Source organism: Streptopelia decaocto (assembly GCF_964273445.1).
Source record: "Streptopelia decaocto genome assembly, chromosome: 6".
In the NCBI taxonomy this organism is placed as follows: domain Eukaryota; kingdom Metazoa; phylum Chordata; class Aves; order Columbiformes; family Columbidae; genus Streptopelia; species Streptopelia decaocto.
This window is the reverse complement of record NC_138660.1, coordinates 26,313,760-26,341,427: the sequence shown is the minus strand read 5'-3', so window position 1 is coordinate 26,341,427 and position 27,668 is coordinate 26,313,760. Positions and strand designations below refer to the sequence as shown.

General features: G+C 53.2%; 1 protein-coding gene across 1 annotated transcript; it reads left to right on the top strand.

The window, feature by feature from the left end:
• Nucleotides 1-4,130: 4,130 nt before the first annotated feature.
• LOC309441296 (aquaporin-12-like) lies at nt 4,131-6,122 on the top strand (the record flags this gene model as incomplete). The annotated part of the gene is made up of 3 exons (XM_082055930.1): nt 4,131-4,737; nt 5,266-5,379; nt 5,941-6,122. The coding sequence occupies 3 exons, from the start codon at nt 4,131-4,133 to the stop codon at nt 6,120-6,122; spliced, it is 903 nt and encodes a 300-aa protein (XP_081912056.1).
• Between the last annotated feature and the right edge of the window lie 21,546 nt (nt 6,123-27,668).

Sequence of the window (27,668 nt, the reverse complement as noted above, 5' to 3'; positions counted from 1 at the left end):
TTTTTATAACTTGCCTTTTGCTCTGGAGACTGTTTTTAATAGAAATAGCCGTGCTCAGTCATGTGAGAAAGGAACGCGCAGCTGCTGAGCTCAGCTGGATTTGTGTTGCTCTCCAGATGTGTGGAGGAAACAGGTTTTTACCCAAGAGCTTTTTCTTGAGGTGGCGAAAAACATGAAGAAGTGAGAGCAGTGACTTTCTGACGGTAATTCCTGTGTTTGCAGCCAGTTGCGAGGGAGGAGGGCAGTGCCGATGCGGCTCCCCGTGCCGTCCTTCCCTTATTGCAATGCTGATGCTGCTTTTTCCCGTTCTTGTCCTCCCGCTGGTGTCTGCGGGAGGAATTTCTTCCAGTGCGTCGTCTGCAAAACCCATTTACCTATTGAGCCAATTATTGGAACAGCCAAGGGGACTGAGGGTTTTGTTATTATGATTATTATTATTTATTATTATTATTATTAGTAGTAGTAGTAGTATATCTATATATTTTTTTAATGGGGTTTGCCCACTGGGAAGTTAACAATTGCTCATTCATTAGGACACTAAAAGGCCAACAGGCTTTTGCTTTGGAGAAGATGTCTTGAGGCAGTAGAGAGAAGGATGGAACTAGAATAGCAGATGGTGTCTGGATGCACAGGTGATGCACCTCGATGCCTCTCAATGCAGAGATGATGCCTCTCGCACAGGTAATGCATCTTGATGCCTCTTAATGCACAGCTGATGCATCTCAATGCACAGGTAATGCATCTTGATGCCTCTTAATGCACAGTTGATGCATCTCGATGCACAGGTGGTGCATCTTGATCCCTCTCAATGCACAGCTGATGCATCTCAATGCACAGGTAATGCATCTTGATGCCTCTTAATGCACAGTTGATGCATCTCGATGCCTCTCAATGCACAGATGATGCATCTGGATGCACAGGTGATGCATCTTGATGCCTCTCAATGCACAGTTGATGCGTCTCGATGCACAGGTGATGCGTCTCGATGCCTCTCGATGCACAAATGATGCATCTGGATGCACAGGTGATGCATCTTGATGCTTCTCAATGCACAGTTGATGCATCTCGATGCCTCTCAATGCACAGATGATGCATCTGGATACACAGGTGATGTGTCTCGATGCCTCTCAATGCACAGATGATGCATCTGGATACACAGGTGATGCATCTGGATGCCTTTCGATGCACGGTTGATGTGTCTGGATGCACAGGCGATGCATCTCGATGCACTGTCTGTGCCTCTCGATGCACAGATGGTATGTCTGGATGCACAGTTGATGCCTCTCAATGCACAGGTGATGTGTTTCGATGCACACATGATATGTCTGGATGCACAGGTGATGCCTCTTGACGCACTGTCTATGCCTCTCAATGCACAGACCCCAGTTCCTGCTGTTTTTTGAATGGCATGTGAATAATGAATCTGGCTCATTACAGCTGCGAATGACCAGAGAGGACCCTGCTGTGACTCGGGGCATCTCCACGGGCTATTCTGGAGGGGGAACAGAGGCTCTTTTCCCATCCTGGGTACAGGGGTGCCCTTCCTAGGGACCGACAGTCCCTTGAATTCAAGCTTTTTAGACCTACAGACGATCCACCTTTATCTTTCCTCCCAGCAAACGCTTGTTTTAAGGATTCCTGTTGTTTCATGCAGCCCGGTTCACCTGTGGCTCTCCGAGCCTTTTTTACCCAGGGGTGTGTGTTTAGAACCCCGCGGGCAGGTCCCTTCTGCCTGGTCACAGCAGCCCATAACCACTGCCTGCTCCTGGACACCTCTTATCCACCCCAAAACTCACCTTAAATAACCCCGCAGCTGCTCTTGGCCGTAGCTCTTACCGCTTTGTGGGCGCAAATAGGAGCCGGCGTGGTTCTGCTCAGCTTGTGTTACCTTTCAGTATTTTCAGAGAGTGTTTGTTTTACTTAACTGTGGAAATGCCAGCTTGTTCCTATCCCACGGCTAAAAAACCACCCGTTTAAATTATCAGCGTTTGAACAGCCCGGAAAGCAAATCGGTTTAGAAAAGACACGGTTCCAGCCACAGAAAAGAGGTTTTTGGTGGGAATATGGGAATTTTGGGGCAATTTTTGGACAATTTTAGTTAGCCTGTCCCCTTCTGCCGTCAGCGCTGAAGTGAGATGGGAAATGAGCCGCTTCGTATCTGTTATTTAATGCTGTTAATTATCCTCGTAACAGCTCCCAGCTCCTGTCCCCAGCCTGGCTTAAGTTTCCCACAACTGCAGGATGTGTCATGGGCATAATTACAGCCAGCGGATGGGAAATAAGGTTTTAAAGACCTCCGAACATTTCACTTTAAAAGGAACAGGGGAAAATCCATCCCTGTGGGATGGGAAACGTTGGGATGTGTTTTCCTCCAGTTTTACCACGGGTGTCGCAATGTTTTGCACATCACAGCTGCGTTTGGAGGAACACGATGAGAATGAGCGCCATTTTTAGGCATTAGCATGTGGCAGCTTTCTCTTGGAAGAACAGCGAGAACAATTAGCGTAAGGGGCATATTTTAACCCCCATTTTTTTGGTTAGAATCACAGAATGATTGGGGGATGTTGGGTGTGACGTTCCCGTCGTTCAGCAGTTCTCTCCAGGGACTTGGGTTGGGTTGGCGTTGCCAAGTCCTTGTAAGGTTTTGTTTCCTGAAGAGGGGAGTTCGAGGCACACAACAGCAGAAGATAATTGGGTTGAAATGTTCCATTTTTGTGGTGTTCTGCAGAGCGGAGATTTGTCTGACCAACGCTTTGCCAGAGGTGAATTTTCATGAAGCCAGAAGTAGGAATTTGTTTCATCTGCCATTATTCAGGCGAGGCCGTTTGCTCATTTGAGAGAAATATACACGCTCATCTTGCCTTCTGGAGAGAGAAATGGGTTCAAAATGGTTAAATTGGGGTATGTTTTGAGGCAGGCCAAGGAAGCCAGGGCAGCTGTGTGGGGAGGGCTCAGATGAGGGGCTGTTGGGGTGCGGACTCACTCCCTTCTTGGGCTTCCCAAGGCTTCCCAAGCCCAGTGCCATGAGCTGTGGTCACCAGGGACCTTCCCAAAGCTGCCCTGGGGTCACACTTTGCAACAGCAGTGACTGCGTAGGGATGGGAAATGGGAGCTCAAGGTGGTGAAACTTGTGCTGCAGAGCAGGGAAGTGACCCAGAAGATGCGTAATGAATTATTTGCGCTTTGTTAACCACGAGTCCCTGATAATGTGGCATTATCCACCCCATCCCACCCTTCCTGCCATGGCCTGAGCTGCTTTTCTCTGTCCCCTTCTGTCCCCGCAGATCCCAGCGGTGCGAGTCAGGGGGTCCTTGGTGGGAGCTGGTGTAGGGGATGCAACGCTGGAGCGACCACTCTGTATTTTGTCACCTGGTGTATTTTGTCACCTACAATCGCTGTTGACCCCATCACGTGTTTGAAGGTCTGACCCAGATGTGTTCAGAGGTTTATATGGTGCGGGTTTCAAGTAACAACAACGCCATGGGGTGGTTTTGCTGGAGCTGGGAAAGATCCTGTCCCCAAGACACGTGTTACCAGCAGGAGTGTAAATGTCACTGTCACCAAAACCCCACCTGCAATTAGTGCTGCCAACAAATGAGGTGAAGTCTTAGGAAGCAGCAGGCAAAGCCAGGCTTTCAAACTGGCCCAAGATGGACTTTGCTGTGGCTTAGAGTGGCTCTGCCCTGGAGAGGCGCCATCTCCTTGTGTGGGTTCCTGGCTTTCCAAGAGTCTCCTCACATCCCAGGCTTTGGGATTGGGGCAATAAGTGACATTTTATGGCGCCACGTAGGAAGAAAATGAAGGGGTTTGCTCCTGGAAGCCCCACGGGAGCTGCTGCAGGCTCTCGGGTGTGAACACCGGGGGCTGGACGCTCAGTGACTGTGCGGTGGAGATAACACCAGGACCTGCTCGCTGGCACAAACACCTTGTGGCCAATCCAGCTGTGGTGAGTCCATGGGCTCCCGGGGCAGCTGGCATTGTCCCCAAAGGAGGGGACAGCACGTGTGGCACTTCCCAAGCCTGTCGGGCCGTGCCACGTTTGCTTACGCGCGGCTTTATAAAGAGGAGGTGCGGTTTTCCCCGCTCCTTCACGAGGTTGGGTCCGACCTCCCCGCAGCGCAGCCTTTGCCATGGCCGGCCTGAATGTCTCCATCGCGTTTCTCTTCCTGGTTGTCGGGGTGTGCCAGGCGTTCAGGTGCCTTTCCAAGAGGCTCCTGTCTCCCGGAGCCTACGGTTGTGTCGCCACTGAGCTGGCTGCCTCTTTCCAGTTGTGCGCCAGCTGCCTCGAGCTGAGGATGCTGGTGGAAATAGGCCCCTGGGGTGGTGGCTTTGGCCCAGACGTGGTCCTGACCCTGCTCTTCATCCTCTTTGCTGTTCACGGAGCCTCTTTCGATGGAGCATCCGCCAACCCGACCGTCTCGCTGCAGGAGTTCCTGCTCCTCGAGTCCAGCTTCGCCGCAACTGCCGCCAAGCTGGTGGCCCAGGGTGCGGGCATGGGGACGGGCTGGGCTGTCACCAAGCTCTACTGGTCCTGGGAGCTGACACAGTTCCACCTCATCCAGAACCTGATGGCATCCGAGTGCAGCTCCTCCATCCACACGTCCCTGCAGCACGCGGCCTTTGCAGAAGGCACCTGCTCCTTCCTCCTGCACCTGGTCCTCCTCAAGCTGCACCAGAGTCGCCCGACGTACCGTGTCCCTGCGCTGGCAGCGACTGTCACCTTCCTGACATACGCAGGTGAGCAGCACCTGCCTTTCTCTTTCTAAGTCATTTAGAAAAATACCTTGTTTGCTTTGGGGGGGGAAGGTAGGAGCAGTCCCTTTTTCACCTTCCAGGATGTGAAAGATGATTACTAGTACATTTGTTTTCTACTTATTTTGGGGAATATTAATTTTGAAATCACAGAATCATTCTGGTTGGAAGAGATCCTCAAGATCCCCAAGCCCAACTGTTAACCTAACACTGGTGGTAAACCGTGTCCCACTTGGGGATGAAGATGACAGCAGGTGAAATAGCACATGAGGAGCTTGTCCCAAGGCTGCGAGTATTTTCCCTGAATGTCCCCTGACGCGACCCCTTGGTCCTGCACTGAGCTCTGCTGCGATCAGGGAGGGGTTTCCCCATGTCTGAGAGATGCAGCTGCCGGAGCCGCAGCAGAGATGCTCCTGGTGGGCAGGAGGGGTTGTGGGTCTCCTGGTCCAGCTCTTTGTGGGTCTCCCAAAGGATCCATCCCAGACTGACGGCCGTGCTTCTCTTCCCCCGCAGCCGCACCGTTCACGGGGGCGTTCTTCAACCCTGCCCTGGCCGCCACCACCTTCCACTGCTCGGGGAGCGACTTTTGGGATTACGTCCAGGTTTACTGGCTGGGGCCCCTGGCAGGTGAGATCAGGTTACCAGAGCAGAAGTTGGGATGGGGGCAATGCTGGGTGTGACACAAACCATCCCTGGCAAAGGGCAAGTGTCCTTTTCTGTCCCCCCCTCCCTGTCGCTCCAGTCATCCTTTCGCTATCTGTTTTTTTAAATCCAATTTCTACATGGGACACGGGAAAAACTCCCCCCGAGGCCAGAGTGTGGGGGAGATGAAGCAAAGATGTTTTAGGGCAACAATAGGCTGAGCTTCGCTATTTAGGTGACAGCTGTCTGATGACCAGGGGGAGCTGAGTATGTGCTGCCTACAATGCAGAGTGGGGGGAAGGACACTGCTGGCATTTTACAGCCCTTTTGGATCAAAACAAGTCTTGCTTTTATATTAATGATACAACAGTTAAATTCTCCTTAAAGTAATATAGCAAGGATTCTTTAGATACTGTTGGTGGGGACTTCGGTGGTGCTGAGCTGCGTTTTGGTCATGCTGAAGCTTGTGGCAAGCGCCTAAAAATCCCTGCTGAGCCGTGGGGGTGCTCGGTGCAGCCCACGACGGGATCCACGCTCTGGTTTCAGGGATGCTCGCTGCCCTCCTGCTGTACCAAGGCAACATCCCGCGACTCTTCCAGAAAAACCTGCTCTACAGCCAGAAGAGCAAATACAAGGTACCCAAGGCGAGGGTGGTGGCGCAGGCGGAGGGTGGTGACCCCCGTCGGAAGGGGAGAGCGGAGAAGAGCAGCTGCCAGCATTGCGACTGAGCTGCGGATGGGGCTGGTTGGTCCCTGCGGCCCCTCTCCTGGGACCAGGTTCCACAGATTTTGCTGCTCATCCCATCTGGCATCCATCCTGCCCGGCCGGTCCCTACTGCAGGGTGAGATCTCTTCAAAGTGTTGTGAAGAAATCGCCCAAGCTGGATGTGTGAACCCCTGAGCTCCTTTGGGAATGGTTGAAAATCTCCCTGGAGAGAATCACAGACTCCCAGAGTGTCAGAGGCTGGAAGGGACCTGGAAAGCTCATCCAGTGCAATCCCCCCATGGAGCAGGAACACCCAGCTGAGGTTACACAGGAAGGTGTCCAGGCGGGTTGGAATGTCTGCAGAGAAGGAGACTCCACAACCCCCCTGGGCAGCCTGGGCCAGGCTCTGCCACCCTCACCCCCAACAAGTTGCTTCTCCTCTTTCAGTGGAACCTCCTGTGTTCCAGTTTGAACCCATTGCCCCTTGTCCTGTCACTGGTTGTCACCCAGAAGAGCCTGGCTCCATCCTCCTGACACTCCCCCTTTCCATATTGATCCCCAGGAATGAGTCCCCCCTCAGTCTCCTCTTGTCCAGCTCCAGAGCCCCAGCTCCCTCAGCCTTTCCTCACACGGGAGATGCTCCACTCCCTTCAGCATCTTGGTGGCTGCGCTGGACTCTCTCCAGCAGTTCCCTGTCCTTCTGGAACTGAGGGGCCACAACTGGACACAAGATTCCAGGTGTGGTCTCCCCAGGGCAGAGCAGAGGGGCAGGAGAACCTCTCTGACCTACTGACCACCCCCTTCTAACCCACCCCAGGTACCATTGGCTTCCTGGCCACAAGGGCCCAGTGCTGGCTCACGGTCACCCTGCTGTCCCCAGGACCCCCAGGTCCCTTTCCCCTACGCTGCTCTCTAATAGGTCATTCCCCAACTTACACTGGAACCTGGGGTTGTTCCTGCCCAGATTCAAGACTCTACAAAATGGTTCAAGCCTGCATCGCTAGCTTGGTGAGGGGATAAAAACTAACACTTCTGCATAAATTTCTGGTTGTCTTGTGTTGCCAGGGAGCTTACGGAAGGTCAGGACCGTGATGTGAGTATGCTTGAGCAACTCCCAGGTTATTGCATCATGCAATGCTTGAAATAACCTGACTGGGTCTCTTGCAGCTGTAAAAACAAAACATAAACCAGTAACCGCCTTGGAAAACTGGGATGTGGAGAAAGCAGGCTTTAATCTTTTGAGTTACTAAATGGATATTGGTCAAAAATTGATGTTCTTTGAGTTAAATGGAGGTCATTGAATTACACAGGCTGGACATGGCAGTTCTTGGAGAGGAATTAACAATGCTCCAGGGCAAGGGAGTTCCCTGAGTACAGGAGACCCTGCTCGTGTGTGGACGCGTTGCTTAGCCTGGGTTTTGTGTGCTGTGAGGCATCAACAAACGGGGCACAAAGTGTCCGTGGCTGCAAACCGAGAGCCGGGCAGCGGGTGTGGGGGAGCACGTGCGTCCCCGGGCACCTCTCTGTGTGCGCACGAAACATTCCTGAAGGAAAAAAGTACTGTTTATGGAGATAATAATAAATGTTGTGATTGGCGTTTAAGTGAGTGAAGTCATTCCTGTGAGCTCTGCGGGGGGGATCAGCCCATCTGATCCCCAAAATTGGGAAAAGCCGTGGTGTCCAAACCGGCACTGCCCTGCCTGCTGCTCGCGCTGGGAGGGGCAGATCGGGGTGGAAACTCTTGCGACAGTAAGCGGGGCCCCCCCAGGTGATTCCGGGGTCGGGGCGCCCCATGGGTGCTGCACCTGGGCTCTGTCCCTGGGTGGGCAGCGGTCGGGACAACCCCCGCTGCAGCACCCCTGGAGCGGGGCTGCTGGGCACGGCTGGATACTGAGCTGCTCCCCTATCAAAAGCAGCAAATTTCTGCGTTTTGCAGCAAACAGTCAATTTTGCAGGACCTCTCTGAGCAGAAAATTCCTGAGCTGGGTATATTCTTGATGCTCTACCGCTTTTCAGAGCAATCACAGGGCTCGTGCTCTGGGATGGGATTTGTGTGATGCTCTGGTTGTACAAGCGTCCCTGCAAGGTCACCATGGCAGGAGCTCAAGCAGGGAAGATCTGCTTCTGTTTATCGAGTTTCAAATGCTGAATAAGGAGGTGGCACCGGATTGAAATCTGGAGTGAAGTGGGAGCCCAGGAAGGTGCCAGATGCCCAGGAACGGGAGGGGAGCTGGAGCTCTGCAAACCTCGAGACCACCCCACGACCCAACAGGAGAGACGAGGGAAGGGACCAACACAGCTGTGTGTGGACACGTCTGAGAGGTAAAACTTTATGGAACAAACACCCCTAAAACCCACGTAGCAAATACCCCAAAAACGATGCCCCCGCATCGTGCCCAGCGGGATGCTCAGCGCTGCCCGGTCCCTTGTGGGGAAGGGCACTGGGGACTGTCTGGTGTTTATCCTTTGGGTGGTAACTGAAACCTTTGAGTCTCCAGGTGACTGGCCAAAGGAGAGACTGGGGTGCTCAGATTCCTCCCTGGCAATCTTTCGGAACTTCTTCTGGTTTGGAAATCATGCTCAAACCCCTCAGCCGGGGCCTCTGTTTATCAATCAAAAAGGATTTGCCGGCTCTGGTTTTGGTTTGAGGGTAAGTAAGGTTGACTACCCCACCACAACCCATTCTCGTGGTATTTTTTCACCAGGCAGAGCACAGAATATTGCTACAGAATATTCCTACAGCCGCTCCAAGGGGCGGGTTGGGATGTCTGGCTGCAGAGATGCTCACTGGGCTACTCTCGGACAGGGTGTTGGCGTCAGCTCTGGGGGAGGATGCTGGGCCTATAAACGAGCGCAACAGCCAAAATCAGCCTGTAACTACAGATTCAAGGGGAAAAAACGCTGATTTTGTTTGTTTGCTTGCTTTGTTTTGTTTTCAGGACATTTTCAGAGGTTTGAGCTCTGTTCCTTGGGCTGCTGGGGAGATCATCCACTGTGCAGACTGATGTAATTAAGGGGAACTTAACAGGAGTGACGGTGACTATTATTATTTTTAATTAAGAAGCTGCTTTTCCAGCACTGAAGTGTGAAGGCGCAGTGGAGGAGAGCTGCAGCTGGACAGACAGAATTGCTCCCAAGCTCAGCTGCTCTGGTTTACGGCTTGGCCCTGCGTGGTCATGGTCTCTCTGTTGCTGTTGCCCTCCTGGTTGTGCTCCGGGTGCTGGAGTCGGGGCAGCGCAGAGCCCGGGGTGTCCCCTCCGAGGCCTCAGCTGCCGCTCAGGGGTTTCACCCTGTTTGCTCAGGACCTGCCCTGAAGAGTCACATCGTGTCCATGAGCCAGCGATGTGCCCGGTGGCCAAGTAGGCCAGTGGTACCTGGGGAGGTTGTTCCTCCCTCTCTGCTCTGCCCTGGTGAGGCCACATCTGGAGTTGTGTCCAGTTCTGGGCCCCCCGGTTTAAGAAGGACAAGGAATTACTGGAGAGAGTCCAGCGCAGGGACACAAAGATGCTGAGGGGTCTGGAGCATCTTTGTGCTGAGGAGACACTGAGAGAGCTGGGGCTGTTGAGCTGGAGAAGAGAAGCTGAGAGGGATCTGATCAATGGATCAATAGCTCAGGGTGGGTGTCAGAGGATGGACCAGACTCTGCTCAGTGGTGCCCAACGCCAGGGTGAGGGGCAACGGGCACAGACTGAAACACAGGAGGCTCCATCTGAACATGAGCAGAAACTTGTTTGCTGGGAGGTGGCAGAGCCTGGCCCAGGCTGCCCAGAGCAGGTGTGGAGTCTCCTTCTCTGAGACATTCAAACCCGCCTGGACCCACCTGTGTGATCTGCTCTGTGACCTTGCATGAGCAGGGGTTGCACTGGGGATCTACAGGGGTCCTGCAACCCAACCAGCCTGGGGTTCTGTGTTGTGTCGAGCCCCTGGGACCTCCCATTACAGCCCATCCTGCAACTGCAGTGTGTAGCACCCAAGAGCTGGTGCAGGGCCCTGCACAGCAGAGGTGACCAGGGTCTCCAGTGGGCAGCAATGTCCCAGCCCGCCCACCCCAAGGCAGGAGCAGCCCCCCAGCCCAGGAGACAAACCCCTCACTGTCCTCAGCAAAGAACAATGCCTGGAGGGGGCACAGTGGCTCAGTTTTGTGTGTCCTCCAGCCTGTGCCACCGGGCATTGCCCAGCCGAGAGGGAGGGGGCTGGTGGGTCTGGGGGGGCTTCTGGGCAAACTGCTTCTTGTAGAGCGCACTGTTGTACTGCAGCTCCGGCGTCACCAGCCGCCGGCACATGTGCTCCGTTTCCTTGTCCAAGCCCTGTTTGATGTTGTAGCCCAAGATCTTCGCACTGCCGTGCTGCAGCGGCCTCAGGGAAGAGTCCTTGATGTCCTTGGGGGCCACGCTGCCCATCCCTTGCAGACAGGTCCTCGCCAACTCCTCCTGCCTCTCCCGAAGCGCCCGGACTTCCCGCCGCATACGCTCCCTGCCGATGTCTCGGTCGATCCTTTCCCAGAAGGTCCTGTTGAAGTGGGTGTAGATTTCCCAGTCCAGCCTGTTCCACTCCTTTATCTTCTCCACGATGGTGTCCGAAAGGCGGGACTTGGTGCTACTGTCCCTGATATTGAGCGGGAAGGAGACGACGCTGTCCAGGTCCCAGCACAGCACCTCTTTCAGCAGCACCATGGACTCATCGAAGTACTCGGAGATGAGGAGCAAGTCGAAGGACGCCTCAATGGCCTTCAGCATGAGTTGCACCCGCTTGGCTGAGACCTCTCCATCGGGGTTGAAGCCAAAGTCGAACGTCATGAGGTTCTTGGCATAGTGTCTGTTGCTGTCCGTGGGGTCGTAGTAGAGGTAGGGCTGGCTGAGGAACTCCTCCAGGCTGCGGGCGCGGGAGAAAGCCGCCATGCCCCTGTAGTACGAGAAGGAGGACTCCATGAGCTGCACAGGGTTCCTCAGGATGGAGAAGTAGACGGCCGAGCTGGACACCACTTTCTGCACCTGTGGAGGAGAAAAAGAAGGTTTTAAAGGTGGGGCTGGGAGAAAGGACCTGCTTGCTCGCAGCTGTGCTCTGCTGGAACACAGAAACGCTCGCTGGAGTTGGAGATGGTGGGTGCTGGGGAGGGTTTCAGGGTGCAGCTCGTCAAAGGAGTGTTTGTGTTAGCTGTGTTAGCCCCACAGGAGGTATGTGGGGAAGGCCATGACCAAAGCTCCCTGCTACATGCTGCCACAGCTGGGTGGCTTGTCCAGGCTTGAGACATGTCCTACCTCCTTGCCATTCCCCAGATCTGCATGTCCTCAAGTGGCATCCAGTGTGTTGGATGCTGGGCATGGCTGACCTGAGCTGATGTGCTCAAGGCGTTCTCCTCTTGCAGCTGGTGGCCTCTGGGCCTGCCCAGGGAGCCAGACATCTCCATGGGCCCACCAGACAAGAACGAGGTGAAAAGTCGCTGACTGCTACAGACGTTGTCCCCTGGCTTGGCTCAGGTCACAGCACCACGATTCATCAAACCTGTTTACAGAAGCTCTTGGGAGATAGCCACAACATGCAAGCTACCTGGGGGCAACCCTGTCTCTCTTTAGCTTCATCCCCAAAGAGTTTATGCGCTCTATGGGCATCCCACCTTGCTCCACACAAGCCCCTCTCTCCCTCCCCTGTTCACCCAATGCCAAGGCGCCATGGCTTTGCCCGTACCTCCGGCTGCAGGAACCGCATGTGGTGACAGAGGATGTTGAACCGCCGAGGGCTCCTGGGGGAGAAGCCCTGCACGAACTTGGCCAAGAAGTGGTGGGGGTAGAAGAGCTGGTTGCCACCCCCCACGGGGAAGGCGAAGGTGAGGTTGTGCCTCTCGCCGAAGCGGAAGAGGATGTTCATGACAGTGCTGCTGGCGCTCTTGTGGACTTTGAGGAAAACAATGTCGGTCTTGGGTTCACACCTTTCCCCTTGAGAGGAGACCCCTTGGGCCTGCTGGCCTTCACCAAGAGTCACCTTGTCACGTTTAGAGACTTCTGTCCAGCTTGGGGAAAATCCTCTCTCCAGGTCTGTCTTGTAAAAGTTCTCTGCTAGTGGAGGCTGAGCTGAATTTGGTGAGGAGTGTTCAAACAAGCTGCCCCACTGATGGTGGAGGGAACCCATGGCTTGAGCCTGAGACAGCCTCTCTACCACAACCTGCCTTGTTCCTGGTGGTGACGTTCTCCTGTGATCCTCCGCCGGCATCCTGTTTGCAAAGATGATGTAATTGCTGTTGAAAGCATCAGCATCTCCCCCCAAAACTGCGGAGATCCTGTCAGGAAGACTCGGAGAAGGACCCTCTCTGGTGGGTGTTCTCAGGCCAGGAAGCTGGGATTTCAGCCTTGTGGATGAAGGGTGGGCTTTCACCTCCATGCTGCTCTCCGCAGGCTGCCAGGTCCCCTGCTCCTCCTGGCTGCCCGGGCTGCTTTCCAGCGGGGTCTCCCAGCTGAAATACCGATGCGTCTGGAAAACGTCCTGTGTGCTCTCAGTTGAGGTAGGATCTGGCATGGCTTTCCTCTTCCAGTGTGCGGGATTCTCCTCCCGCAGTGGGTTGGGGGTCTGGAGGACATCGCCGGGCCTCTTCTGGCCGTGGTCCGTGGTTTGCTGCAGAGCCCGCTCCAGCTGGCACCGACAGTTTCTGTAACAAGAGGACATGTGGCTCAGCTGCCAACAGGCAGGGGATGGAAGGAGCTCAATGAAACCCCCAAAGTATGTTCCCCCCTCTTTCTTGTGGGTGGCATTGCTGGTTGGGTGTAGGATTTGACCCCACTGCCCTGGGAGGGTGGGGTGGGTGTGAGAAGAGGGTGGGTCAGCAGCGATGTTCTAAAGACCCCGGCCCACCCTGGGCTGGTGGAAAGAGACCGAGCAAGAGAAGGCAAAGAGAGAGAAGAGCAGGTGGCCTGGAGAAGCTGGAGGAAAGTTTGGAGATGACCCCAGACTGGGAGGATGCTCAAGGGCTGTAGAGATTTGAGGCCAGCCAGGACAGAGCCCAGAGCAGCCTGGTCTGGACACACAGTGATCTCAGCTCTGGCCAGGGTGTAGGTGCTGGATGTGAGAGCCCCTGTTTAGGAAACAGCGTCTGATTTAAGACCTAATAGATCAAATACTCTTCAATCCTAAATGCAAGGAAGGATTAGGTAGAACAGCAGAAGGAAGGGTGTAGTGTTGATCTATTTATATTCCACCACCTATTGGGTCAGCAAAGTCTTACATAAAAGCTTTGCAGTAGCTGGAATTCGACTTGCTTCATATACATGACATGAATTAGCTTCCTCACAGACCTACTCTGCTTAGCCTGATGAACAGAAATGGTTTGTGCATTTCTAAATCCAAGTTTTGTTGTCTTGAATACCTCTGATGTCAGAACAGAAATTTTCTTTTTAGTATCTGTCATAGGCATCACCTTGTTCAAACAAATCAAAATATACATACTTATCTTTAAGTGCTTTAGCATTGCAAAAGATTCCCATGTATTACCACACTGGTAATTAAGAATAACCTTGAAGGAAGAGAATGAGTAGAAACAAAACTAACCATGAAAGTACTATGGAGTTAAAGAAGTTCTGCCCCAATCTCCCTAGAGAGGACCAAGGGGTCCTCTCCTACCTGGATGTTCCTCCCTGTCTGAAGAAGCCACTGTTGGGTGGTTTTCAGGAGGAGGGTTTTGAGGCCCAGAGAAAGGTAAGCGAAAGGCTTGAGGACGAGGTGCAGGTTTGCAGTCCTGCTTGGGACCTACCGAGGAGGCTGCAGCTTCTCCATGACTTGAAGCGTGACCAAGAGGAGGACGAGGAGGCTGAAGAAGATCCAGAAACGACCTGGCTGGCACCTGAATATTGCTTTCAACTTCCTGCAAGGAAGCGGACAGTTCAGACCGTTATAGATTCATAGGGTTTGGGTTGAAGGGACTGTGAAAGCTCCCCCAGTACCCCCCCTGCCATGAGCAGGGACATCTTCACCAGCTCAGGTTGCTCAGACCCCCGTGCAGCCTGGCCTGGGATGTCTCCAGGGATGGTCCATCCACCACCTCTCTGGCCAACCTGGGCCAGGCTCTCACCACCCTCAGGGACAACAATTCCTTCCTCATGTCCAGCCTGAGTCTCCCTCCTTTAATTTAAAAACATCATCCCTTGTCCTATCACAACAGGTGATTAGTAGGTGGAAGAAATGTGTGTGTGAGGCAGAGGAGAAGGAGGCCTTGAGACTATTTTTATTATTTTTATTATTTTTTTTTAAAGTAAGGTTGCGTTTTCACAGGTGAAAGAGAAGCAGGGGCAGCAATAACCAACGAGGCCGTGCTCAAGCCATGTAGCTTGGTGGAAATTTCCAGCTGGGACACAAATATCGCACCAAAAGGTAAACAGCGATAACCACAGAGTCCCTTGGCTGCTCAGAGACGCGTCACCCAGCACAGCCCAAGCTCCCACTTCAGCAGCAGGAACAGCCACGTCTGGCATGTGCCCTGCCTGGCCTGGAAATACCACGGCCCTATCTCTATAAACAAAGACAATACAACTTTGTTTTCCCTGCTCTCCCCTTCTTTCGACACCCGCTGCTGGAGGTGGCTGACACCTGCGCAGGCTCCAGCTGTGGCTGCAGATGTGGTGCTGCCACCTTTCTGGAGCACAACCCAGCTTTTAGTCTCAGCCAAGCCTTTTACAGTTTGTAGGGCTTGCTGCAAACCATGGTGGAGCTTGATCATAGTCTTAAGATTAAGTACAGCAGTCAGGGGACTAAACTTCCTGGAAAAAAGGATTAGTTTGCATTCCATTGCTGCTGCTTTCTGCTCATGGAGCACATAGTTGTGTAGCAGGAGATGATTTGTACCAAGGAGCTGGTTAAATCCTCTGTTTGGGTGGGAGTCCATCCCTCATGCCCCAGATGTCTGCTGTCCCCTCCCAAAGGGACGGAGCAGGCACAGGTTGCTTTGCTACACGTGAAACTGAGGGATCTACCTTGCAGGAATTATGGAAAGCGGAAGTTTGGGCAGCCCTTGGAAGCCACACTCTGACAGCTGAGGTTTGCTGATGTTGGACAGTTTTGACCTGGGACTGCACAGACCTGCTTGTCCCAGAGCGTCTTCATCCCCATGGTGCTTTATCTCCTGCTCTGGGCAGCCTTGTGACACGTGGGAGATGTTCTAGATCCATGAGCCAGCAACGACACAAACTTGGGCTGTCTGAAGTGGTCACGTCCATCCCATCGGTGCTGGTGAGGACTTTGGGTTCGCTACTGAAAAACTGGATTTGTTCCAGAAAAATCATTGACCGAGCATTACGTCTGACTGTATTTTGCTTATTACAGCATCTTCCAGCGGCTGCACGTCAGTTTGGCCACTCATGGGTACAGTTCTTCCCTGCTCTCAGCAATGTCACTCCATGAGTGGAAATGCTAAGCTCCTCCTCGGAGACGTTTAAAGTCTAAAGTGCTTTGGGCCTGATGACAACCTGGAGATATCCATGTTCATCCTACACTTGAGGAGCAAACTGCCAAGCTCAGATGAGGCCGCGCTCATGGCTCACTGCCCAGCCATGGCAGCAGCCTCGTGCTGCCACAGATAAATAGGTGTGACAAGCAACAGATTAGAAAAATGCCAAATGATTAAACAGTGCTTGAAACACCAAGATGGGTTAAAGGAGAAGGGTTGGATCACAGACTCCCAGAATGTCAGGGGTTGGAAGGGCCCTGGAAAGCTCATGCAGTGCAATCCCCCCATGGAGCAGGAACACCCAGATGAGGTTACACAGGAAGGTGTCCAGGCAGGTTGGAATGTCTGCAGAGAAGGAGACTCCACAACCTCCCTGGGCAGCCTGGGCCAGGCTCTGCCACCCTCACCAGGAAGATGTTTCTTCTCATATTTAAGTGGAACCTCCTGTGTTCCAGTTTGCACCCATTGCCCCTTGTCCTGTCACTGGTTGTCACCCAGAAGAGCCTGGCTCCATCCTCCTGACACTCCCCCTTTCCATATTGATTCCCATGAATGAGTCACCCCTCAGTCTCCTCTTGTCCAGCTCCAGAGCCCCAGCTCCCTCAGCCTTTCCTCACATGGGAGACGCTCCACTCCATCATCTTTGTTGCTCATCTTCATGGATCAGAGGCTTGGGGCTGCTGCGAGATCAGGTTTGTTGAAATATCCCGGTATGGAAGATCACTGATAGCCCGAGAGACACCAAAGAGGGAGAAGGCAGTGAAGGAGGAGTTGCTGCAGGATGAAGTGATACTGCTGGACAAAGTGGTGCTGCTGTATCACATCACTCAGGATGCAGCTGATGATGAGTTCATCTCCCTGGCCAGCCCAAGAAAGGCAGCAAGAAGGGAATGAAGAGCCAACTAACTGTGGTATATACCGAGATACCCAAACTCTCTCTTTGGGGAGATCTGTATGAATGCCTTGTAGTGAAGGCAGAACGATGCAAGACTTGGCTGGCAAGTGGCACTGAGTTAGGTAGCACCCTCGGCCACTCCAAAATCTGTATTGTGGGCAGGCACAATTCTGGACTTGCTTCCACAGAGGTTCCTGGTCAGTACTGAACTTTCAACCTGTAGGGAATTTGTGAAAGATCCAAGTCCTCTTGCTGCCAGCCTGCTGACTTTTTTGAGATGACCATTGTGTTGGTTGAACGACCAACTACACACATGCAAGATGTTCCTGGCTTCTTGGGTCTGATCAGGCTACAATAAAGCCTTTCCTCTAGGCTGGCTCTGGTGGCACACATCAAGGAAAGTGTGCTGAGAAAGGGAGAGCTGCAGCAGCACCAAAATGAAGATGCCAAGACGTCGCACTGAAGGATAAAATGGGGACTTGAGAAGCCTTTGTCTTGGAGACTGGAGCACTGGGATAAAATGGGACATGAGAAGCCTTTGTCCTGGAGGCTGGAGCAGCTGGATGGTTTGTAGTTGGACAATGAGCCTTCAAGAGGCTCAACGGCTTTCCATGGGTCACTCCTTCACAGCCTTTGCTCAGTTTAATGTGCCTGGATGAGATCATGGGCACAGGGGTCTTTGGGCGGAGTTAAATACTTGAGGCGAAAGCACCAGCAAGGTGTCCAAGGTGCACTTGGAGCTGGTGGGAATCAGTCGTGCCCTGGAGGCTGGGTCAGGCTGCGAGAGCTTTGGAAATGCCTCTGGCTGTGGAGCCCCCAGAGCCTGTGTGCTGTCACCTCCAAAAGGGACACAGCAGGGTGCAAAGATGGATGCAGCACCCCAAAGGTGTCCTTGACTGCAAGGGCTCAGCAGCAGCATCCCCCTGCACTGGCTCAATGGATTTAATAAACAATCCATCTGTTGGTTATTTATTTGTAAGGGATGGTGCCCCCAGCCGTGTCTCACTGCCAGCTCCTGGCAGGGGAGGGGCTGCCTGGGGTGCTGCAGATTTTCCCCTCTGTTTTCCCACCCCTCTGCTTGAAGCAGAGGGGATGACTTGCTTCTCTGACCTGTGCCCCTTCCCTGCCCAACAACAACAACAAAATGCACTGGTCGGGATGGATCCATGGTCGGCTGGTGCTTGCTGAGCCGTGCGGGTGCTGCGGGAGGTGGCTGCGGCTGAGCTCACCGGGCAGGTGGCAGAAAATGGCTTTATTGATTTGCCGTGTCTAGATATGCTCCAGGCAGCAAGCGGTGTTGCACAGGGAAATTAATGTACACAATACGTATGCCAGTGATAGCCTGGTTCCGCCGAGCAGTGATTGGAGCTGTTTGCTTCGCTCATGTTGTGATAAATGAGGAAACGGGGACAAGGGTCTGCAGGATGCTCAGGAGAAGATGATGTGGTGCAGCAAGGGGGTGCCAAACCTTCCTGTGAAATGGCTGGGTTAGGAAGACCCTCGACCCCCTGCCCCATAGGTTGGGGTGTGCAACCCCCCAGATGCTGCAGGGAAAGGCTCTCCTGCCCCAAAACACTCCCCCCAGCAAGAGGGATCTGCCGTGAAGTCTAAGCCTTGCCCTTCTCTGCTCCTAGAATCGTAGAAACACGGAATAGTTTGGGTTGAAGTGACCTCCAAAGCTCATCCAGTCCAACCCCCTGCCATGCGCAGCGACATCTTCACCCAGATCATCCGTCCTCTCCAAAACGGCGGCTGGGAAGTGCACCTCACCCAAGATGTGATCGCTGGGTTTGCCATGTAAAAGACTCACCCAGAGCCACGTTTCTGCTCCATGTCCACCCCGCAGGTGCAGAGCTGGGAGCGCTGAGCCCTCGCCCTGGGATGGGGCAGGAGGTTCAGCACCTGGCTTGTCCCACCAAGGTCTTTCCTGCTCTTCTTTCTTTGTGGTATCAGAGCTTGCAAAAGATGCTGTTTTCCTGCCCAGCATGTTGGGGAGAAGTCATGCCCTCGGAGCCTCACTAGAAGAGCGAGCCCCATCAACCCAGACCTGCATTTATGCCAAGTAGGAGTGCTCCTCTGCCCATTCCCATCACCACTTCAACCTCCAAACATTCCTCAATGCCGAGGGACCTGCAAGGACGTGACCTCCAGGCAGGATGGAAATAGTATTTTAATTAGTGAATTAAATGAATCATAGTTAATTTCCTTAAGAAAACAGTATTTTACTTAAATAAAAAATAAGTAATCCACTTACGTGATCAAATACCTCCTGAATTTCAGCATGGTGAGCCGGGGCCCTGGCTGGGGAGCGGGTGGTTATTGTCCGGCTGGCAGAATGGAAAGCAAACACCTGATCCCGGTGTGTGTGCCTGCGGCCGGTGGCCCCTCCCCGGGGGTGCACGGGGACGGCGAGCCCGCGGGGACCTTCCCACCAGTGCCCTGATCTCCAGGGAGGGACCAGCCTCCGCTCCAGTGAGTAGCTTGTTTAGATGTCCACGGGCTTGAGGGCTGCTGGCAGCCAGCTACTTTCTGCAACCAGTGGCCACGTCACGCAGGGGTGGCCGTGCCGCCCGTGTTTGCATTCCTGCCTTACTCCGTGGTCTTCCCCTGGCTGTTGATGTTCTGCTTTGACCCCTTGTGTCCTCCTCTCTGCTCTTTCTGGTTCTTTTTCCCTCCTTGTGTCCTGTTTTTACTTCTTGATGAAGCTGAGGACAGAGATGGTTTGATCACAGGTGTTCAGCTCTTGACAGTCCCTATGTTGTTACAGTCTTTGGGTCTGTGCCGCTGAGAACCTGTGCAGGCTGGGTCACACCTACATGGCATGGAGCTAATCCAAAACCGCCTGGCTCCATCTACCCTGGGCTCCTCAGCTCCCTCCTTTGCTTTAACCACCTATTGAGCTGATTAATGCATTGATATCTCGCATCTGCCATCTTCAGACTGACCTCCCATGTTCCCCCAAGCCAGCAATGTCCTCATGCCCCCCATGCTGGGACTGTGCTGCGCCAGGATGACCAGAAACAGCACAGCCTTGCTGGAAAGCCAACTGTCTCCCAGTACCAGTAAAAAAATGGTTACTGGGTCTGCTTCTTGCTGGTTGGTGCACAGTGGACAACTCAAAGGAGGACTAGGAGGGTACCTCCCATGATGGAGGTCCACAGCTGGCCCTTTGCTCAGGATCTCCTCCCTCTTCAGCATCCTTCCCCTTTGAGGCTCATCCCAGTGTCCTGCACAGCATCAGCAACACACAACGGTGGCTTTGCATGACCAGGGACCCTAAGCCCATGTAGCAGGACCATGTCTTCCTCGTACTTGGGCACCAGGCACCTGTGGAGGTGGTGGAGATGGAGGGTTCATGACTCTGACGTGTGCCATGAGGACTGGTGGCTCAGGCTGTGCAGCTCCAATTCTTCAGGACCAGGCTCACCACGTGGTGCTGGTGGAGAGGACCCTGGCCTTGCGTGCCATCCCTTCGCCCGTGCCCATGGGTCTCAGGAGATGCACACCAGGCACTTCCAGCCCAAACCTTGGCTTTTTTGAGGGACGAAAGGGCCCATCTTCCTCGCTCCCCCCTTGCAGCAGGGAGGCAGCTGTTCCCCTCACCCCAGCATGGGCAGGCGCTGCCTCTCCCCATCCACCTCATCGAAACCACAAGTTTACTGTGGGGCTGTGGCGTTCTCCACCCATCCTGCACTCCTGCTATCTGCCCAGGCTGGCAGCTTATCTGGGAGCATGGGGCTGGCTGAGCGCCATCGCTGAGCTCGCCCTTCGCAGGGACCAAACCCTTTCCTGCTGTTGGAATTGAAGTTTGGTGCTTCTCCATGTTCCTCCCCCCAGCACAACCCGCCCTGTGCAATCTGGGATGGACAAACCTGCTTTGGGGGCCATGGCGATGTGGGGCAGGTGGCTGATGGCTCTGCGACCTTGGGGACATCCTATTGCTGCAGGGGATGGGGCACCCTTGCCCAGGAGCATCCAGAAGCTCATTGATGTGAAGGTGCCCAGATTGGCTTGATCCTGCTCATCTTTGGTTGTTTCTTCTTGCTCGTTTGTCACTTGTGGGGTTTGCTGCTGCTCGGCTCACTTGTTTCCCTAAAGACAAGTCTATTTCTCCATGGGGACCTCATGGGGGGTCCAGTTTTGGTCTGCAATCCCGGTCAGGATCTCCTATATTCCTGTTTGCTGCCTGGCAGCCTCTTTCTTTGGTACGACTGGATGCATCTGTGGAAGAGAAACTCAAAAGGCAAAGTCATCTGCTCCTGCAGGGATCCGGTGGTATGGAGCACAGTGTGTGCTCTCACCTGCCTGCATGCTGCTTGTGTTGGAGGCCACATCTGCAGGACCCCAGCAGCTCTCTTGGGCTGCTTCTCAGACCTTGCAACTGCAGCCCAGAGAGGCTGTTTTGGAGCGCGACTTGGATGGGATGGGGCTCCGCTTGTGGACCAGTGTCTGAGGACCTTGGTGGAGATGGCAGTTCTCTGGGACTGTAGCTGTTGGTCTCTTCTCTCTCACAGGTGCTGGAGCAGGGGTCAGGATACAGGCAGGCAGATGTGTCTTTGCAGCTGCATCTCTTGAGAAGCAAAAAGTGCCCTTGTAGGAGGGGTTGGGCTCTGCTCACCAGGCATCTGGGTCCTGCTGGGGTTACCTAATAAGCTCATAACTTCTGTGTACGTGTGAGGACTGTCCCAGTGCTGCAGAACTGCCCCAAGTGCCCATTGCTGAGTGTCACTCGCATGGGGTCATATTACGACGGTATGTGCACCCTTGTAGGTGGGTGCTCATTCACTACATGGAGAAACGGCTTCAAGTTGCACCAGGGGAGGTTGAGGTTGGATGTGGGGAACAATTTCTTCCCCAAAGGGCTGTGGAGCATTGGAACAGGCTGCCCAGGGCAGTGCTGGAGTCACCATCCCTGGAGGGCTGGACAGACGGACATGAGGTTCTCAGGACATGGGGCAGTGCCAGGGCTGGGGGAACAGTTGGACTCAGAGATCTTGAGGGGCTTTTCCAACCAAAATGATTGTGTGATTCTGAGATGGGCTGATCTCAGCAGAAGGCAGATGAGGAGCCCCAAAGACAGGTAACAGCAGAAGCCTCTGGTCTTTTCCCCTTCCCTGTCCCTGTACCTTTGCTTAAGATGATAAGCAAGGCATTTCTGGTCCGTTTACAAGCCTGCACATGGGTTGAGGTGAATACATGGGAAGGTGACATGGGAAGGTGACAGTCTCTCTGGTGAGAAGGAGAGGAGTCCCATGGCCCAGATGTTCAGCCTTGGGGGACAGACCAACTGTTTGAGCAATGGGTGGGGTGAGGGACATCACTGGGGTTTGCAAGGGCTTGAGCCTCGCTGTAACATCAACCAGCCGTCTGCCGCCCTTCATCTGCACCTTATTCCTTTTCCTGCTGGGGGGGGACTGCTCCTGCATAAAAATAGCCCAGCAGATGGCTATGTGTGAGTTTTTGTTTGGTATTGCTAAGGGCAGACATGTTTGCCATCAACAGTGGTCCTTGCTGAGCCCTAAGGCGTTAACAGTGAGTGGCACAACAGATCTCCTTGCAAAGGTGGCGGATCTCCTTGCAAACGTGACAGGTCTCCTTGCAAATGTGACGAGCCAGTTGTGGCATTCCAGGCAGGAGCAGCGAAGCTTTGTTCTCCTGCAAGAGCTGTGATGCCAAGAGAGCTCTGTGAAAGTGAGGAGCAGGAGAAAAGCCACCGCTGCTCTCCGGGACAATGTTTTCCTTGGCTGACAAGGAGGGGACTGATATCCTTGCATATGTTGGCAAGAGGGAGGCAGCTGTAGGCTGGAGGGTATGGACAGCCAGGGATGTGTCTTTGTAGAGAACAGTGACTGTGGTCCTGGGGTAGATGGAGAAAGTGCTTCTGGGCTTTGCCAACAGAGGTTGGGGCAAGTCCTGAGGATCTCCTGGGGTGGGAGTGACCCGCAGAGGTTTCCTTAGCAGGGAATAGAGAGCGATGGAGCTCCTGCTGGAAATGGCTCCTTACTTTTAAAGTCAAAGCAGAACATCTGGAAAATAAATGAAAACTTATTTGTGTCTAAAAGAAGCAGTCGACGCTCCTTAAATTCCCAGTGAAGCCAGTAGCTGGAGGGGGGAAAGCAGAAAAGTCATACCCAGGGTTAAAATTATCCTGGGAATGGCCAGTGGTAAAAATACTGCTGACCTCACATCAGAAGAGCCTGGAGGACCTCTTGGCATGGCCGTGATGGTGGGGCAGAGCTCCAGAGGAGGGGGTCTGGGACCTGGAAGGAGGTTGTTGCCACTGGGATAAGTCAGGTATGTTGGACTGGGTCCCATTCCTCATGTTGCTTCGGCATTTTTTCCCCCAGTCTTTATTTCTTCTTGTTTAAGCAAGGACTTATCTTCGTAGTTTTTCTGCCTGCACACGACCGTGCCATTTGTATCCTGCCAGCCTGGGTCTTCCCATACCTCTAGGAAGCTGAAAAAAACAGAGATTTGTGTTTATAAGCCCCAGAGGCAGTGAGGAAATCAGGGTCTGGGACATCCCAAATTCCTGGGTCTGCAGACCTTCCCGGAGAGAAACTTCAGAGAAGGATGGGCTTTCCCCCATGCCCCAGAAAACTCTTTCTGCAGCTTTTCTGTTTGCTTTTCAGACCAGTTTCCAGACAGACCTATTCAGGAAACGACCCACAGTAATTTCCAGATGACTTTTTCCGTGGAATCGAGCGCCACGGCGTTATCAGCAACGTGCAAGTTTGCTTTCTGAGTCGTTCTGCAATCTATCACAGACTGGGCCTCTCCTTCTGCCGCTGGGCAGCCCCCGCTCCATTAGCACCTGCCTGGATTGATATCCAGTTAATCTGACACTTGGCAGAGCGAGTGAGGCATGCCGATTTAATTAGGTCCTATTAACTTCAGCAGCTTTCCTGGGACACTGGAGTCCACCTGCTTCACAGTGACGTGCCTGTTGACACCAGGTGCCTCCAAAAAGATGCTCAGGGCTGATGGGAGCAAGAGAAATCAGCAGCAAAGTGTGGAGAGAGCCCAGCGCAGTGCCGGTGATGACATGTTGGACTGTATGGGATCATTGCTGGCGTGGGGACTGTGTCCCCTATGCCAGCACTGGGCAGAGCTCCTCATGGACATGAAGGCTGAAGAACAGCTGGATGCGGTTGGGTTCAAGTGAGAAGCACGATGTTGCTTCTGGCTGTATGGTTTTTGGCTTGGGTTGGGACTTTGGCCCCAAGCTTACACTTATTTGTTCTTTAATCTCAGTCACCTTATCAGAAGCCTTTGAACAACCCAACAGGTCTCTGCTCACTTTGGGAACGGGCTTTGCTGTTTCTTTTTGGTTGGTTTTGTTTCCTTGCCAGAGACCTCCGAGAGATTAGTGTGATCCCTCACCCTCAGCTTTGTCTCGAAGCCTCTGAAGCCGGCAGCGCCAGCAGCACTTGGGCGCTGAAAGACCCATATACAGGGTGTTTCAAAAAGATAGATTCAATTTGAAATATCTCTGCAACCATGAACTGTCAACTATCACCTTGATGTTGTCCGTACAGCAGGTGGAAGGAACACAGAGCATTTATAAAAACGTTACCGAAACTTTGATAACTCATTAAACCATCTGTAAATTTTTGTGCAATTGTAATGCATCGGGTCCATCTTTTTGAAACACCTTGTGTTTTAGAGTGGCTTTGACATCAGACCAGATCCCTCGAGGCCTCGTAGGATCCAGGATCTTCCGAACAATTCCTGATGGCTGTCCATGTTGTCTTCTCCAAACAAAGACACCAGGTTACATGTTACTGGGAGGAGTTGCTGATCTGTCTGTAGGAAGCAGAAATGAATGTGAGCATCCCAACTGTGAAGTGCTATGGTGGAGAGAGGCAGGTCCCGTGGGTGAATTGTGTGTGTTTTAGTTTTCTCCTATTGCCTCTTGTCCTGCCACTGGGCACCACTGAGAAGAGCTTCGCTCCCTTGTTTTCATTCCATTGTACCAGATGTTTATACACATCTGTGAGGTCCCCTCAGGGCTACTCTTCTCTGGGCTGAACAGCCCCAGCTCTCTCAGCCTCTCCTGGTATGAAGGATGCTTCAGACCCTTCATCGCCTTGCACTGGACTGGTTCCAGTGAGTGCATCTCTCTTGTACTGGACACCCCAGAGCTGGACCCAGCACTGCAGATGTGGCCTCACCAGCACTGAGCAGAGCGGGAGAGGAGGCTGCTGGAGCTGGGAAGATGTGTTTGACCTGGGGATGGCCAAAGACATCTTTAGGACTCTCCGTGGCCAGCCAGAGTCCTGTGTGGCTGCATCTGACCCGGAGGAGTGGGTACGTGCTGGGTCCAGCCCTTGGCCAGCACCCGGTGTCCATAACAAAATAGTGGAAATAGTTTTCAAGTGAAGTGTGTCTAGAAAAGCCGTGTTGACTGAGGGGAACCAGGTGGAGCAGGCGTTTACAGAGCAAACGCCTTTTGAAACAAATCAGCAGGCAAACAGGGTGGGGAACTCAGGGTCTGATGCCACCTCCTATTTAAGGTAAGCATGACAGGGCACCCAGATAAATGTCAATGCCTCTCCTGGTGAAAAAGAAACAAAACGGAGTGAAATCGAGGAGAGATTTTATGGTTTCTAGGAAAGCTGTAGTATTGATGTAAGAGTACTGAACAGTTGCTCTGAGGTGGAGATGTTTGAGCTACCCTGACCTCACCTCTCACTGAGGTGTATTCCCCAGGTGATGGAGGGAAGCTGAGGGTCATCATCTGGAGATGATGGCCAAGACAGGACGCTCTGCTGGGTCTCCACGGTGAGTGTCCATTGCATACCCACTCTGCTGACTGAGGTGTCTTTGCAGGGTCAATCAGTGTCCTATCTTCTGCCTCTGATGACTTGATCAGAAGGAAAAGGTTGGCAGTAGTGGAGTGTGCTTGGAGAGATACTGCGGAGCATTCCCGTGAGCACCTTGCAAGGAGGACATCACAGCAGGGTGTGTGTCATCTGAATATTCATTTAACAGCCTCTTAAAATGTTGGTTCCTTTCATATTAGGGGTACTTGCAGCTGTGATGAAATGTAATCACTGTGTGGGTCATGGTCAGCTAGTGTTGAAGGAGGTGTCCACAGTTCAATCAGATCTTTCCATCTTCATGTCTAGGAGGTGGACATGATAGTTTGCTCTCTCCAAGTCCCAGCTGCACACAAGTGAGCCTCTGTTCAGTAAGAGGAAGGAGCTGAAGTCATGGGTTTGCTGTTGTATTTTCCTGTAGATCGTGACAGCAGAGCTGCCTCCTCCTCATATAACAAGAGTGTTAGTTCTTGTGTGAAGCTGTGTTGGGTCTGTTGGGATCATGGAGTCCCAAGGGCAAGGAGGAGAAGAGGACTAGTACTAGTATCCTTGAAGGACTGGAGAAGGAAGAGGGAGAGGGAAAAAGCAGTGGCTATGTAGAAGGAGGACCTCAAAAACAACTATCCAGAGATCTGAGGGTTTCAGGTGGAACGAAGGACCTCTCTATGTCAAAGACAGGGGAAAGATGGAAAACATCAGGAGATGTCCTTGGACATGGCCAGCACCACTCTGTGCCGCCAGCAACGTGCGTGCACTCACATTTTGGCTCTTCTGCAGCAGTTTCCGTGCGGCAGATGCTGCATCTGGTTCCTCCATCCGTACCCAGCCCCAGCTGGATGCTGCTGAGAGCAGTGAGTCCTCCCTGCACAAGCACCTCGGACTCCGGGAGCTTCCTGTGAGGGTTAAATCTTCGTTTCCCCAGGGAGGAGAGACCAGTCAGCCTTGATAGCTGTCCCCTACAAAACCTGCAGTGCCCGTGTCCACCCCACAGCCCTTCTAGGTGAGAAAGGGATTAAAACCTCAGGACTTTACTGCCTGTCCCTGCAGAGGTCATCAAAGCAGCGTCAAAATGGCAGGTAGCTGCCCAGAGAACAGCCACAACAGAGTGTTTCCTGATCAGAGCTGCTTTTTGTAGGAAAAAAGCCCCTAATATTTGCATTTTCTATCCCTGGTTGCGATGGAGGAATCTGTTGATATGTCCAAAATGTTTTCATGGCAAGAAAAATGATTTGCAGGCCTTGGAAGCACTCAAAGGAGCTGGAGAAGTTCATGGGAAGCCTCCCTTTGACCCTCTGCTTTTCCACCAGCACATGCTGGTCTGTTCTGATCAACCTCTTCACTCCAAGAAAGGACTTTTGAAGTCCAGTCCCCATAGAAAACCAGCCAGGTCTGAGTTGTGCTGGTCCCACCAGCTTCTTGGTCTGGTCCCTGGAGCTTCCATGAGCTGTGACACCTCAGCTCTGAATGAAAAGCTGATGCTCTATTCCTACAACCTGCTCCATCACACACACCATAGGCACAAAGGGTCCTGCTTCTCCCTTTGGCCGGGGGGGACCCTGGGCTTGAAGCTTTCCTGCAAGGGGAGCTGCTCCTTTTGGAGCCCCAGTGACTGCTGATGGTTCTGTTTATTTATTCATTTATTTATTTTTGCTGCTTTTTCGTGCGATAGTGCTGCTTTGAGGGGTTCATGGCTTAATGCGCAAATGGGGAGCGTTTGCTTAGAGCTGTAGGTCAGGCTTCTGCTCTCTGCTTGGTTCTGCCACAGCTCAGCTGGCACCAAGCCTGTAAATAAACCACATTCCCATCACTTCTCACCTTCAGGACAGTGTTGAAACTGAAGGTATCCAGGGTTTGAACATCGGCCAAGTCACCGTTGTCTTCTCCAAGACCAACAAGATCCCACTGTACAATACTGCCTGAGGTTTGCGCTTGATTACGGCATACGACCAGAATAATTAACTTAATTTGGATGTTAGTGCCCTCCGTGACGCCGTGGGTTAGCTGAGGAGCGATGAGGCAGGCCGTGGAGTTGGCGGAAGGAGCGTGAACCTTCCTCCTCCGCAGCTGAACAGGGACACCTGCTGCAAGCTCCCGCAGGCGCTGGAGCAGAGATGGAGACGCACGATGTGGCACCGTAACCCTGCAAAGCCAGCATGGGAGGAGGTCGCGGCGCTGCCGGGGGGGGACCTGCGCCCCGCCCCGGCCATTGTGTTTGAGCAAGGGCTATGCAAACAGCGCTGTGTGCCGGGACAAGGCCGCTGTTGCCTTTTCTTGTCGGCAGCGGCAGATCAGAGGTTCAGAGGGATAGATTTGGGTCCAGAGTCTATGTGTGAGGAGAACTGTGACTGGTCAGAGACGCGATGGGGTCTGGGGACCGAGAGCATCGTGCCGTGGTCTGGAGTTGAGAGCCAGGGTGTAGACCGGT